The 11,859-nt window shown below is 50.2% G+C and overlaps 2 protein-coding genes across 2 annotated transcripts; one reads left to right on the top strand and one right to left on the bottom strand.

The window, feature by feature from the left end:
• Positions 1-5,273: 5,273 nt before the first annotated feature.
• Positions 5,274-5,826, top strand: UCRPA7_4349 (hypothetical protein; the record flags this gene model as incomplete). Its single annotated transcript, XM_007916897.1, has 2 exons — positions 5,274-5,498; positions 5,578-5,826. 2 exons carry the CDS (start codon positions 5,274-5,276, stop codon positions 5,824-5,826), a joined length of 474 nt encoding a protein of 157 aa, XP_007915088.1.
• A 3,205-nt stretch (positions 5,827-9,031) lies between these two features.
• On the bottom strand, positions 9,032-10,099 carry UCRPA7_4348 (putative glycoside catalytic core protein; the record flags this gene model as incomplete). Its single annotated transcript, XM_007916895.1, has 2 exons — positions 9,032-9,374; positions 9,468-10,099. The coding sequence occupies 2 exons, from the start codon at positions 10,097-10,099 to the stop codon at positions 9,032-9,034; spliced, it is 975 nt and encodes a 324-aa protein (XP_007915086.1).
• Positions 10,100-11,859: the final 1,760 nt, after the last annotated feature.

Below are 11,859 nucleotides of genomic sequence, written 5' to 3'. Positions count from 1 at the left end.
GTCAATGTAGCATTCGAGCCAGACTACGAGGATCCGGAAAATGAGCCTGGCAAATTCTTTGAGACGGCAACACGAGCTCTTCACGCAGAGGATGATCACTTCGTCGACAAATTACCGGCAGACTGGTACTCATCAGATGGTTATGCGTCTAAACTTCTCTCGTATCTGTCAGAACGAAGTGACGAGGAAAAGGGAAAACCTTTTTTTGCATATTTGCCCTTTTCAGCACCACACTGGCCGCTGCAAGCACCAAGCGAGAATGCAGAGAAATACAAGGGTATTTACAACGACGGGCCAGATGTCCTTCGAGCGAGACGGGTAGAGCACTTGAAAGAGTTGGGCCTTGTCGACCCCGCCGTGAACCCGCATCCAGTTGTCGCAGCTCCAGGAGAACCTGAAGAATGGGAAACTCTGAGCAGCGATGTAAGGGAGAAGTCTGCCCGTGCCATGGAAGTATACGCCGGAATGGTCGATCGAATGGATTGGAATATTGGCCGTGTGTTAGACTACCTGAAATCATCAGGAGAATATGATAACACATTCGTGCTGTTCATGTCGGATAACGGCGCTGAGGGCGCCTCATATGAAGCATTGCCTCTGGTGGGGGATAGCATATTAGAACACATTTCCAAATACTATGACAATAGTCTTGACAACATTGGCCGAGGCAACTCTTTCGTCTGGTATGGTTGCCGATGGGCTCAAGCTGCTACAGCACCATCAAGACTTTACAAGATGTTTTCTACGGAAGGGGGATGCCGTGTTCCCTTGGTGGTGAAGCCTCCAAAGGGACCTGATCTGGAGCAAAAAGAACAAGGTAATGGAACCACCCTGGAAACTCAAGATGGAGGAGTCATTACAGATGCATTCTGTACTGTCATGGACTTGGTACCAACGGTTCTAGATTTGGCAGGATTGAAACACCCTGGAACGAGCTATAAAGGCCGCGAGATTGCACCACTACGAGGGCGAAGTTGGAAGGACTTCCTCTCATTAGTCAGTCAATCATCAGGGTGCTCCACCAGAAAGACAGCGATTCACGGTCAAGATTACGTGGCTGGCTTCGAAATTGCTGGGTCAGGTGCCTTACGCCGAGGAGACTGGAAGATCACATTTGTGCCTGCGCCACGTGGACCGCAACGATGGGAGCTGTTCAACATTGCAGATGACCCAGGAGAGACAACAGATCTTAGTCAGACCGAGCCGCAAGTGCTGGAGGATATGCTGCATCTCTGGGATGAATATCGAAAAGAGGTCGGAGTCGTGGGTCTGGCGGGTGAATACGAACGAGTAATTCAAGGCAATAAGGAGACCTCACTGAAGGATGAATTTGAAGACCCATACGCGTGGATTAAGTATATAGGTCGACCGGATAAAACTCCGAAGTATCTTCGAGATGTCGTACCGTCATAGTGTGTAGTTACTCAGCTCTATAGACCAACTTAGATATGTTTGTCACATAAAAGTAAATTCAGCCCTATGAGACTCTATGGAATGATTCGCTCGGTTACCCTACAGATACGAGTCATATGGCTCCATGTAACTCATTGCAGGGTATTCTGAAGCATCCCAGGTAAAATAATTCGACATCTCGTCGGCCAGCCTGATATATTCCTCAACAGCAGGGTCCAATGCGGATACAGGATCATTAGATGCTGCGGTGTCTGTGTAGAGTGAGAAGTCTGGTGCCTGGAGCACGTCTGATTGCTGGTCTGGCAATAGCCCCGAAGAAACCGTTACGTCATGATCAGAAGCGATTGTCGGAGGCTGGTGGATTGCTAACTCGGGATCCCTATCATCTGCGTAATTTTGCATGGCCTGCAGACGGCGGACTGTTCCTTGAGCGGCTTGGACTTCTGTTCTGGCTAGGCGAAAACTATGCAGGTTGCTAAGGTAGTTAGAATCCGCAGGACCGGTGACCTCAGGAGCTTCGTCTTGAGCAACACTGATGAGGTGTGTTAGCCATGTACTGATTAAAGGGACCAGGCCGCCGCAACGTACATTGCTGCCTCACGCCACTCAGACGCAATCTTATGAAACCCAAACTTCGCAAGGAGTGGCATGAGAGCTCGAATCTGTCTTGAATGTTAGCCTTGGTGACTGCGTGAGAGGCCAGCACCTACATAATGGTTTGGTTTTCGCTTATCAAAGTGCATGCAACTCAATAGTCGCATATTTGCCATGATGTTTCCATACGCCTTTTGTTTGTCTCTTGCACTATTTGGCGTGGCGGTCGTCGTATGGACAATTTGGATCTTGGTCGACTCGAATGCTGCCATTGTAATATGTGAGTCATCGAATGCACGCACTCCAGCACGAAAGCCGCTCAGCACGAGGCTCGAGACCTCATCAGCGTGGTAGCGGCACCTATCTTGACATTGTCTGCGGAAAGACTCAGGTGCTATGCGAAAGGCAGATGCCAAGGGGAAATCAAATCCGGGAAGGGAAACTCTTGTCAAGTCCGCAACCGTTTGATTGTAGGTACAATGGAGGAAATATACCGCACCAAGCATATTCATCTCCTTTTGAACGTATGAATTGATGCTACTGAGAAGCAAGGTTTCTGGCAATGAGCTATACCAGAGTTGAAGTTCTCGAATGAGAATGAGAAACGGCGATTGGGCGTGCCATACCTGCCCTGGCAATTCAGATTGGCGAATAAGTCTGCAAAGATCAGTTACCGAACAGGCCTTTAAACAATCTGAACTTTATGGCTGTGCTAACCTCAGAACCCGGGTGCGGAACCGAGCCAACACGATTATGTTGGATCGCAGATCGGCGAGGCTGGGGTAATTGGAGTCTGGAACAATGTTGATCATGTAAAGTTTGGTCTTAGCAGGACGGCGAATTTGAGAGACAAAATCGCTTTCTGAGCATGGCATTGGCATGTGCGGTGCATCTTCCTTCCAATGCAGGTTTCCATCAACACCAGATCCGATGAAGCTGTCAAGTGTGTAACAGGACCACAGAAGGCGACACTCTGACTCCGCCTGAGTGGCGTTCCTCGGGGTTCTCAAGTCGGTGTATCTTGCTTCGGAGTCAAGACCCAGCAATCGCACCATTCGGTAGCAGGAGGCGGTAAGCATGAATGCTAAGGCATGCTGGCCTGTTCGCATGGCATATTCGCAAACCAGAACCATGGCCTAAGAAAAGGTGAGCCCCATAAATTAGACGGCAGCATTTCACAGAAGTATGGCGTTGGCTTACCATTAAATTCTGGGTCGATGGGCTTCCTATGTCTTTGAGCATGTCATCCTTTGCCTTCTCTGCCCATGCAGCCCCTGGCACCGATGTAGAATCAGAAAAGACCTGGTCAAAATGGTCTTGATAGTAGAACCTTGGGGTACCATTCAGCATACATGAGGCCTAGATGACAGGGGAATTCCCTTACAAAGCCCCAAGGGCACAGATGATGTGGACCAGAGGTCTGCCGAATTCCTCCATTGCCACGCCTCTATCAAAGGCAAGCATAAATGATGGCTTGTGAATGAAGCCCAAGCAACGGAGGGGATGGACGCGATCAAAGTATATGTCCACCAGCATTCTTTGGCGCTCCCCAATGCCTGGGAGTGTGTCTTCGTACATCCTTTTTTGATCAATACATCGTCGCCATGAGCAAGAGCAGGAAAGGGACCGCATTTACCAGCCATGATCCGTATCAGCAGTACTCAAAGGAGGTTCTTGTGATGGTGCCGTAGCGACTTCAGAGGGAGCTGACAGAGATGACAGTGGTACCTCAGACTGCCTTTCGTCTCTTCTCGATGGGTAGACACATGTCAAGGACAGTTGTGTGCATCTTCTGCATGCGGGGTGGGCCTGTGAGCATTTGCGCTTCGCACGGCGGCACTCATCGCAGGAGCCGATGCGTCTTTTCTGGATGCCGGAGGCCCTATAGACGCCATCGACAGATCGTCTTAGATCTATCACGGAGACTTGAGCGGAGTCATAACCAGGGCATCGCACCCCGAGGCGGTTGCAGTTCTGGCACTGGAGAGGCGTTCTGTCACACCTCACCTTGCGAGACCGGCAGACGAAGCAAGCTGTGCATTGTAGTGAGCATGGCGACAACGACAACGACAACGACAACGATGAGACGATCAAACGTGGTACATCGGTAGTCATTTGTTCTTACCGGTGCCGGCTTTGGCTCTGTCTCTGTCTGGACTCACAGTCCCAGCCATTGCGTTCCATCAGAGTCAGAGTCAGAGGAGTGATGATTTGTACCTGACGATTCAGAAGGCATTATGCCATGCTGGGCAGTGATCGATGATCAATCAGGCTGTTGCCGGCCCTCCACGTCTTGTTGGAGCCTCGACACGCTGGATGGCGCTCGTCGTCTTTTCCAGGGAGTTAGTTTCAGGGAGTCCTAGTGCAGCAAGTGCAGCTTTCGTGGGGAAGAGCCCCTCGAGTTCTTTATCAGCGGAGCACACTCCAATCTACCTAACTCGTCTTCGTGGAAAGCACACGCTAATATGTTAGTGTCTTCGCCTCGGCATTCCTCCCCATTAGGTAATCGCGACCCTACGGACGGCAGCGACTGCAATTGCACCTTCCATCGACAAATGTTGAGTACCTGCCTGGGTAGAGTTATTACTCTGAGGGAGGCAGGTACCTCGAGATGTGATGTTTGTCCCAGGTATTCACCACCGTTGCTTACCCAGGTACCTCCTTCCCTCAGAGTAATAGCCACCAACGAACAGCACAGCGGCTGATGGAAGAAGCTCCCGTCCCCGACAAGAAGCAGCTCATGACCAACTCAACTGCAGAGACACCAGCTTGTTTGCTCATGATCCTGAACATGAACAACGTGTGCGACTGCAGGCCGCGCAGGAGACATCCTCCAAAGCACGGCTGCGGACCCGGACAAGCTCGAGTCTATCTCCTGGCGTGATGTTACCATCAAAATGGAAACCCAGGACGGCCGCGAAGCCCTTGTCGGGCAGGTGGTTCTGCGGTTCACCAAGGAACGCAGGTGAGCATTTTCTCATCTGAATTCCACATTTCCGAGTAGACCGCTGACAAGTTCTTCTGCCCAGACATAATAGTGAAGGCGATACTGTCACCACCTTCTACTCACTGGATGACAAATGTGCACCTGCCTGCCTGATGAGGCTGTTCGTTGTTCAAGCCTTGCGCATAAGAGCGCTGATCAGTGTCAAATCATTCAAGCAGTTTCTTCATCGTGTCCCGGCTTCGCACTCGTAGGGGTCGACTGGGACAATCCGCAGCAGCTTGTTCTTGGCCAGTTCGTCCGCAACACTGGTCAACTAAACATGGAGCGTCTAGGATCGGCGCACCAGATGAATGCAGCACTCCGAAAAGCTCCTGACCTCATTCGCCTGCTCGTCAAGCTAGTTGCTCATGAAACTCGGAGAGGAGCTGCTGTCGACGTCGCGCACGTTGACAAGCGCCCAAGCGCCGAGTACCTGGACTTGCACCTCGCGCAAAACGTCCTGGGCCACAGCGATCATTTCGCGGGCGATGGGCGTGACCTAGAAGTATGTCGGCCCCGAGGAGCTTTTCGACCATTATCAAGCGCGAATGAACAAGGCCGAGCAGCTTGCTGAAAAAATTAAGTTCGGCCCAGCCAATGGTCTTGAGCCATTCCATCGCCGCAAACGACAGAAGACGTCAGCACTCGTCGAGGAGACAGTGGCCTTGGGTCTTGATCCTCAAAACAAGAAGTATCGCATCAAGGGAGAAAATTCGCTCAAGAAGTCGAAAAGAGAGAAATGGCAGTCCGATCAGGTGCGACCAGCTGAGGGCTTGTCCCCAGACATCAATCCAGCAGAGTCTGTCGGAGAGCTGGTCGCCCCGAAGAGATGAGGTCCCAGGCTTAGTCGCGAGACAAGGACTTAGGAGATCTTGGACGAGGCCCAGTCCTTCACGCTTGACCTCACATCAGAGAGACTGGAGATGATCGACATGGTCGACTTCGAGTTTGATGAGGCAGCAATACTCGATGATGATGATCCTCTGCGAATTCTAATGGGCAGTGTCGACAAATTTGCCAACTTTTTCTGCCAGCTAAACGAGATGTCCTTTTCTCAGCGTCCTCTTTACTTCTCAGCGTAAGGAGGACGCTGAGCTTCCCGATGTTGATCCCGATCGGCAGACATCCAAAAACCCGCCCAGCCGTCTTGAACCCAAGTGTCCAAATCGAGGATGCGACAAGGGATTCAAAATTCAGTCCTCTTTCACTCGTCATGTGGAAGGAGTATTCGCATACAGGCCTGGCGCATCCATCTGGGGGCAGAAAGCCGTGCTGGAGTATCTTTTGGTGCATCCCGATTCTGCTCGACCTTGGAAGAGTAATGAAGAAGGGTGCACCAGCACATTCACGAGCCTGGAAGATCTCCGTCTGCACATTGACAGGACTCATTGGAACGCGTTCGAGATGAAGTGCAGGATTACGGGCTGCAACAGACAACATGTGTATAAGAGTCAAAGGGGCCTCCGTCGACGGTGCAGACTCTCACTGGCCCAGCTTCTCTTGCCAAAATGCAAGAGTGGGAGAAGGACAGTGACATGTTTGACAATGCAGGTGATGGTCGTGCCGGCAGTAATATCGAGGCCCCTACACCCGCTGTCCCCCGCCCGGTTCTTCTACGGGGGGCTGCAAATACTTTTGTCGTGGGACGTATCAAGCTGGAGTGTCCAGTGTGTGAGATCAAGCTCTTCATGAGCAAACAATCGCTTCGAGTTCATCTCCGAAAGACTCACAAGTGCGGAAAATCTACTCTTCAGCAGTTTTGGACACTGTCAAAGTTGTGTCTGGGAAGCTGGTCGAGTAGTATCTGTCGGATTGGTCTTTCCGCAGACCTGAACCGCTTGTTCTGGAATAGCTTGTGGTAGGGAGAAGGTTATCTTTAGGTATTGTCGCTATCACTGGTCAGATCCGCAGTCATGGAGATTCTTGTATTTGCTCATGGCTTGGGGAAAGAACTAAATGGACCGCCTTCGAGACCGGGTACTCGTTTCATGACCGTCTATCTTGCAGATTCTCAAGTCGTGATCAAGATGCTGTTAAATTGGATCAACCTTTCTTGTCTGTCCTCTCTGCATGGAATGAGACCTCTCTTCTCTTTCTACAGGAAGAAACAATATACTAGTCATGGTTCTATCTAAACCATAGCCAACTTTAGAAGTCAGAATTCCTACAAGCTGACATCGTTGACTAGTTCGAGAAACTCGATCTCCCAGGAGCTTCGCTTCAGGACGTTGCACACATATAATCATTCGGAAATATACATTACGGGGTGTTTGTAATCGAGCCTTATTTGTGGTCGTTTGAATCGTCAATGTTATACTACAGTTTGTATATAAAATCCTTGAAACTCTGCTCCAGAAAGCGTAGTCCAAGAATTACCAAAGATTGAAGTTTATAATCCAGTGTAATCCATAAGAGGAACTCAAGTCACGAAACTCCTTTTCTATCTTCTTACCCAGCCGTCCATGTTTTTGTAAGGCTGGCTCATATAGCTGTAAACTCATAACATCAGCATTACGAACTTCCCATCGACAATCATATTCGTCTCTGACAAGCCGCCCCTCGGCTGACTGGAAATCTTCATTTGGTTCTCTGGCCTCTTTCATGTCAACAGTTACTCGGAACTCGATTTTTTGAAGAGTCTTTAAGAGATCTGCATGCAGGTCAAGGAATGCCTCCCACTGTAATACCGAAAGTCGGATGTCTAACTTGATGTGTTTGAGGTTGGGAAATAAAGTGCTCTTCTGACTTAGAGCAAAACTATCCTCGCTCTGTGTCGGCTCCTGATATATAGAAAACGCAAGCTTAGAGATACGGCACAGACTTCTCCTAGAGGTGGGCCAAGAATTCAACACACGCCAGCCTCCATGATTCGGCCTTCCCCGACACCATGCAGTCGTGAACGCATTCTCTCCGTAAAGAAAGGGAGCACCTTCTTCATTGCACATTTGACAACATTCCAGGATTGCTGGATAGAGCCTATGTTGTAAGAAAGGGTAGTGGCCACGGGTGTTATGGTCGTAGAGAAGTAGTCGGCTAGTAGTCATACAGATTCGATACTCAACATCAACACCGGATAGAAGGTAGCGGTAGATTTGTAAGCGTATTTCATAAGGCAATCGAAAAAAGGACGTCTGACTGCGATCTGATGTCGAAAAGAAGGGTATGTGTGTCGTCCGCTTGATAACGTTTGGAGCAGGAGTTCGGGGTGGCGGTTTGTGAAGAGGCGTAGTAAAGCCAAAGCGCGGCGTGAAAATGATGCGAGTTTGGCCAAGGCCTTTTTGCCTCGCCTTCGTGAAGCATGACCTATGGGTCGAAGCGCTGGAATCCATGAAAACCCGTGTATAGAAGATAGTCGGAGAGGTACTCGTTGACTGCAGAGTCGATGACACAATCCAATTGAGGATCTATACTCTGAGAAATAGATCATTATATCTAGAAAGCATGGTTCAGAAGCCTGTGCCTGGTCTAGCGATTGACCAGGCAACAGATTGACGTTGTCTATGTGACATGGCTCGCGACAACACATAAATGAATCAATGGTATTCGAGTCTGAAGTATGTGATAGAGTCAACTATATCACATTTAAATCTTTATGAACCTCTGGGTGCCAAAATTACGCCGTCCAGGTCGCCTTGGTAAGAGAGTTACGTCCCATCGATCAAAAGCAGACAGGATTGGCCGAGGTGCAGAACCCCTCAGAGGCAATTTATCAGTAATCCAGATGCCCGTTATCATTATTCAAGTCTATCCCAAAGTCTATCGTAAATGTCTGGTTCCCTGTTGAATAACGATCCTGACTTAGGGAGTCTATATATAAGACAGACGTCAGATGTACATGCATGTGTCGACATGCCAGGCAGTAATTAATTATCGTTGTCGGCCCGCTGCCTTGCAGGCCAAACTCTCTTCTTCGGAAGAGATCTCCCTAGCAGCCGAAAACCAAAGCCGTCGTCCATAGAGGAATTACAATGCCTTATAAACTCGTCATGAACCCAATAAAACGCCATCTGTCCATGTATCCCAATAACCATCCGGCCGTTATGAAACGACCATAATTACTATAGCCAACAGCGCCGCCAGCAATGACCACAAGGGTATTGAAAGCCTCGGGGCTGGAGACTTGTCTGTGGGCTTGACGCCGGTTGCCTGTTCCCCCAAATACCATGCTCCAATATCTGTGAGCTGGCCTCCTGCGCTGAGCATGGTAGCGTTGGGGCCAACGTTTGAGACAGAGGAGCGGAAAGCACCGAAAAGCGAGTACCGCTCAACGTAATCGAGCTTGTCCATATAGTCGGCTGATGCATTGTAGAACCACTGCGTGTACTCGAGCGCTTGGTTATCCATGTTGTACTCGGTGACCCACATGCTTGTGTTCGGGAATCTATCGGATCGTATTGTTAGTTACCATAGCTGGCAAGGTCAAGATAGCCATAGCTACAAGATAATCAAGACAGTATGAGAAGGGAGAACTTACGCCGCAGCATACTCCCCAAGATGGCTCGCCAATCCCTCAAAATTTCCGTACCAGTGGACCCCCACAAAGTCGTAGGTGCAGTTCTTCTTGGTCTTCTGGCCGTCGCTGATGAGTTCGGAGCAATTGCCCAAGAACTGTCGGAGCCAAGGCAGACCACCCCAACCACCAGTCGGTGCAGGTAGCCCAACGCGAATGCCCATTTCTTGCAACGGGATGATATTGTTCACCCAGACCTGGGCGCCGAACGAGGGGTCAACGCTGCTCCCTCCGGAGGTAGCCATATCGGGCTCGTTGAAAGTCAAGACGTTTGTAATGTTGGTGCCTTGGTCTACCAGGTTCTTTACCGTCGTGAGAAAGGTCGTATCATTGACGTCGCTCGGCGCGCCCCAAAGCATAGGAACAAACTCGAAGTCTTGTTGCGTCAAGTTGTTGTAAACCGGCGACGGCGACGGGCCGTAGTTGTAGTACCATGTTAAATCCGAGGGGCTACGCGTCCAGATGTAATTGTCCTGTGGCCATTTCGCATTCGGAACGAAGCAAAGGCCGCGTTTCGAGGAGGAGTCTGCTGAAGCAGCGGGGAGGATGGCGAGGGTCGTAGCGACAATGGCGACTGGCAGAAGCGGGGAGCGCATCTTGCCTGTTGGAACGCGACGGAGAGCCGCCGTCTACGTCAATTACTGAGATATAATGGTAAAGGAGATGTCAAGGAGAGTAAGAAACAAAAGGCGGCTCGCGTGCGTGCGCTGTTGGTGCGAATCTGCCGTGGACGAGTCTAAACGAGAGTGAGGCGCGATGATTTTGTTGCCCCCATGCAGCCTGCAGTCTCTTCAGCTTGGCCGCAAATGATCAATGACTGATTATCCTGCTCCGACGGCAACTTGCGCTGGCTCCTCTGCACAAGCTGGCAATGGGCGTCGTGGTGGACTTAAACGAATGACTATCGCCAGAGAAGGAGGAATTGGAAATCAAATCACAATCAAGTGGCGGCAGCAGAAGAGACGTAAAGACAAGAAGGTCCTTGTCTCTCTGCTCAGCACTCACACGCACGTTGGCGCGGCTCGTATTTCTGAGAAAAAGGATCCAGGGCTCTGGGAGGATCCGGGTGAGCCGTGTCTCGGGCAATTTCCAAGTCCACGCGCGGATCTTGGAGCCGTCTGCCCTAAACCAAGGCCCCAAAGAGTCCATGACATGCTGATGGAGGGTCGCCGCTCGGTCTAAGTCAAATAGTGTCCTGCTAGACCGATGCAGAACTGCGATAAGGCGCAACGGTGGGAGGCTCGCGTCGCTCGGCACCATCCACTTGCGGCCGGTTAGACAGTGTTAGTCTGCAGGAGAGCTGAAGAGCCGCCACGCAATCTCCTTTTCAGCAGCCATCCGGCATCCTTTTCGTACCCTCCACGACAGGGATCTGCGATAATCAAGGTAATGCTATCCGCCGCCTTCTCGAAGCACAATCTGCTGCGCTGTGCTCTGGCTTGCGAGTCCAGATTCTCACTCTCAATCTCAATAATCACTGGGCTGGCCTAATCCCCCCCTGAGAGGGGCAGTCAGAACTCTATTTCCATTTTACACATAGCAGAACACGGCATTACTTCCCTCGAATCTCGACTTTTATCTTATTGGCGATCGGATTCCGTCTCTGCAAATAATAAACTGCAGCAGGTTGGCTGGTTGGTCACTGATCGCCAAAACAGAAACACAACGAACATCAATCTAATATGGTCGCCTTGCAAATGCGCGCTATGCTCCAGCTGACAAGTCAACTTTGGTTCTCTCGAGAATAAATAACGACGGCTGGGCTTCGAACTGGAAACAGCTTCCGGCTTAACTCAAGTGTCGGAGACGTACGCACACCAGCATGCCCTTGTAAATCAAGAAGAGATGCCTGTCCTATCCTCCGAAGTTGAATGCGCGAGCCTAGCGTACTGCAACACCTCTGTGCTGTCTGTTGGATACAATTTGTGATGTGGGATGTGGGATGCTCGCAGCCTCGCCTTCGAGTGTTGTAAAGTGAGACCAGTGCAAACGTACCCTTCGTTCTCTACGAAGAAACCATTCCATACGCAATAGGACGAACCGCCATTGCAGCATCAAAGATGCGTTTTGTTTGTGAACGCGATGCCTGATAAATGGAGGAATCATTGCCGAAGTCTCAATTGACTGTACCATGTTCAGTTGTCGCAATTGCTTTAGAGCGATGTTGACGATACTTTCAACCTGCCTCCAAGGCTCTAGAACCCGTGCAATTACTAGTAAATTAGGACGAAGTATGGGTGTCGACCAGATCAACTGATTGTATTGGTCTTGCATTCTACAAATGGAAAACAATCGCTGGTTACCAATATCTCGGCCTTCCCCCTATTAGCTTTTCACATTTGACATGCAACCCTCA

This window comes from Phaeoacremonium minimum (assembly GCF_000392275.1).
Source record: "Phaeoacremonium minimum UCRPA7 unplaced genomic scaffold PA7_03_scaffold_332, whole genome shotgun sequence".
In the NCBI taxonomy this organism is placed as follows: domain Eukaryota; kingdom Fungi; phylum Ascomycota; class Sordariomycetes; order Togniniales; family Togniniaceae; genus Phaeoacremonium; species Phaeoacremonium minimum.
Note: the sequence above shows the minus strand (reverse complement) of the source record. Positions and strands in the feature narration are given on the sequence as shown.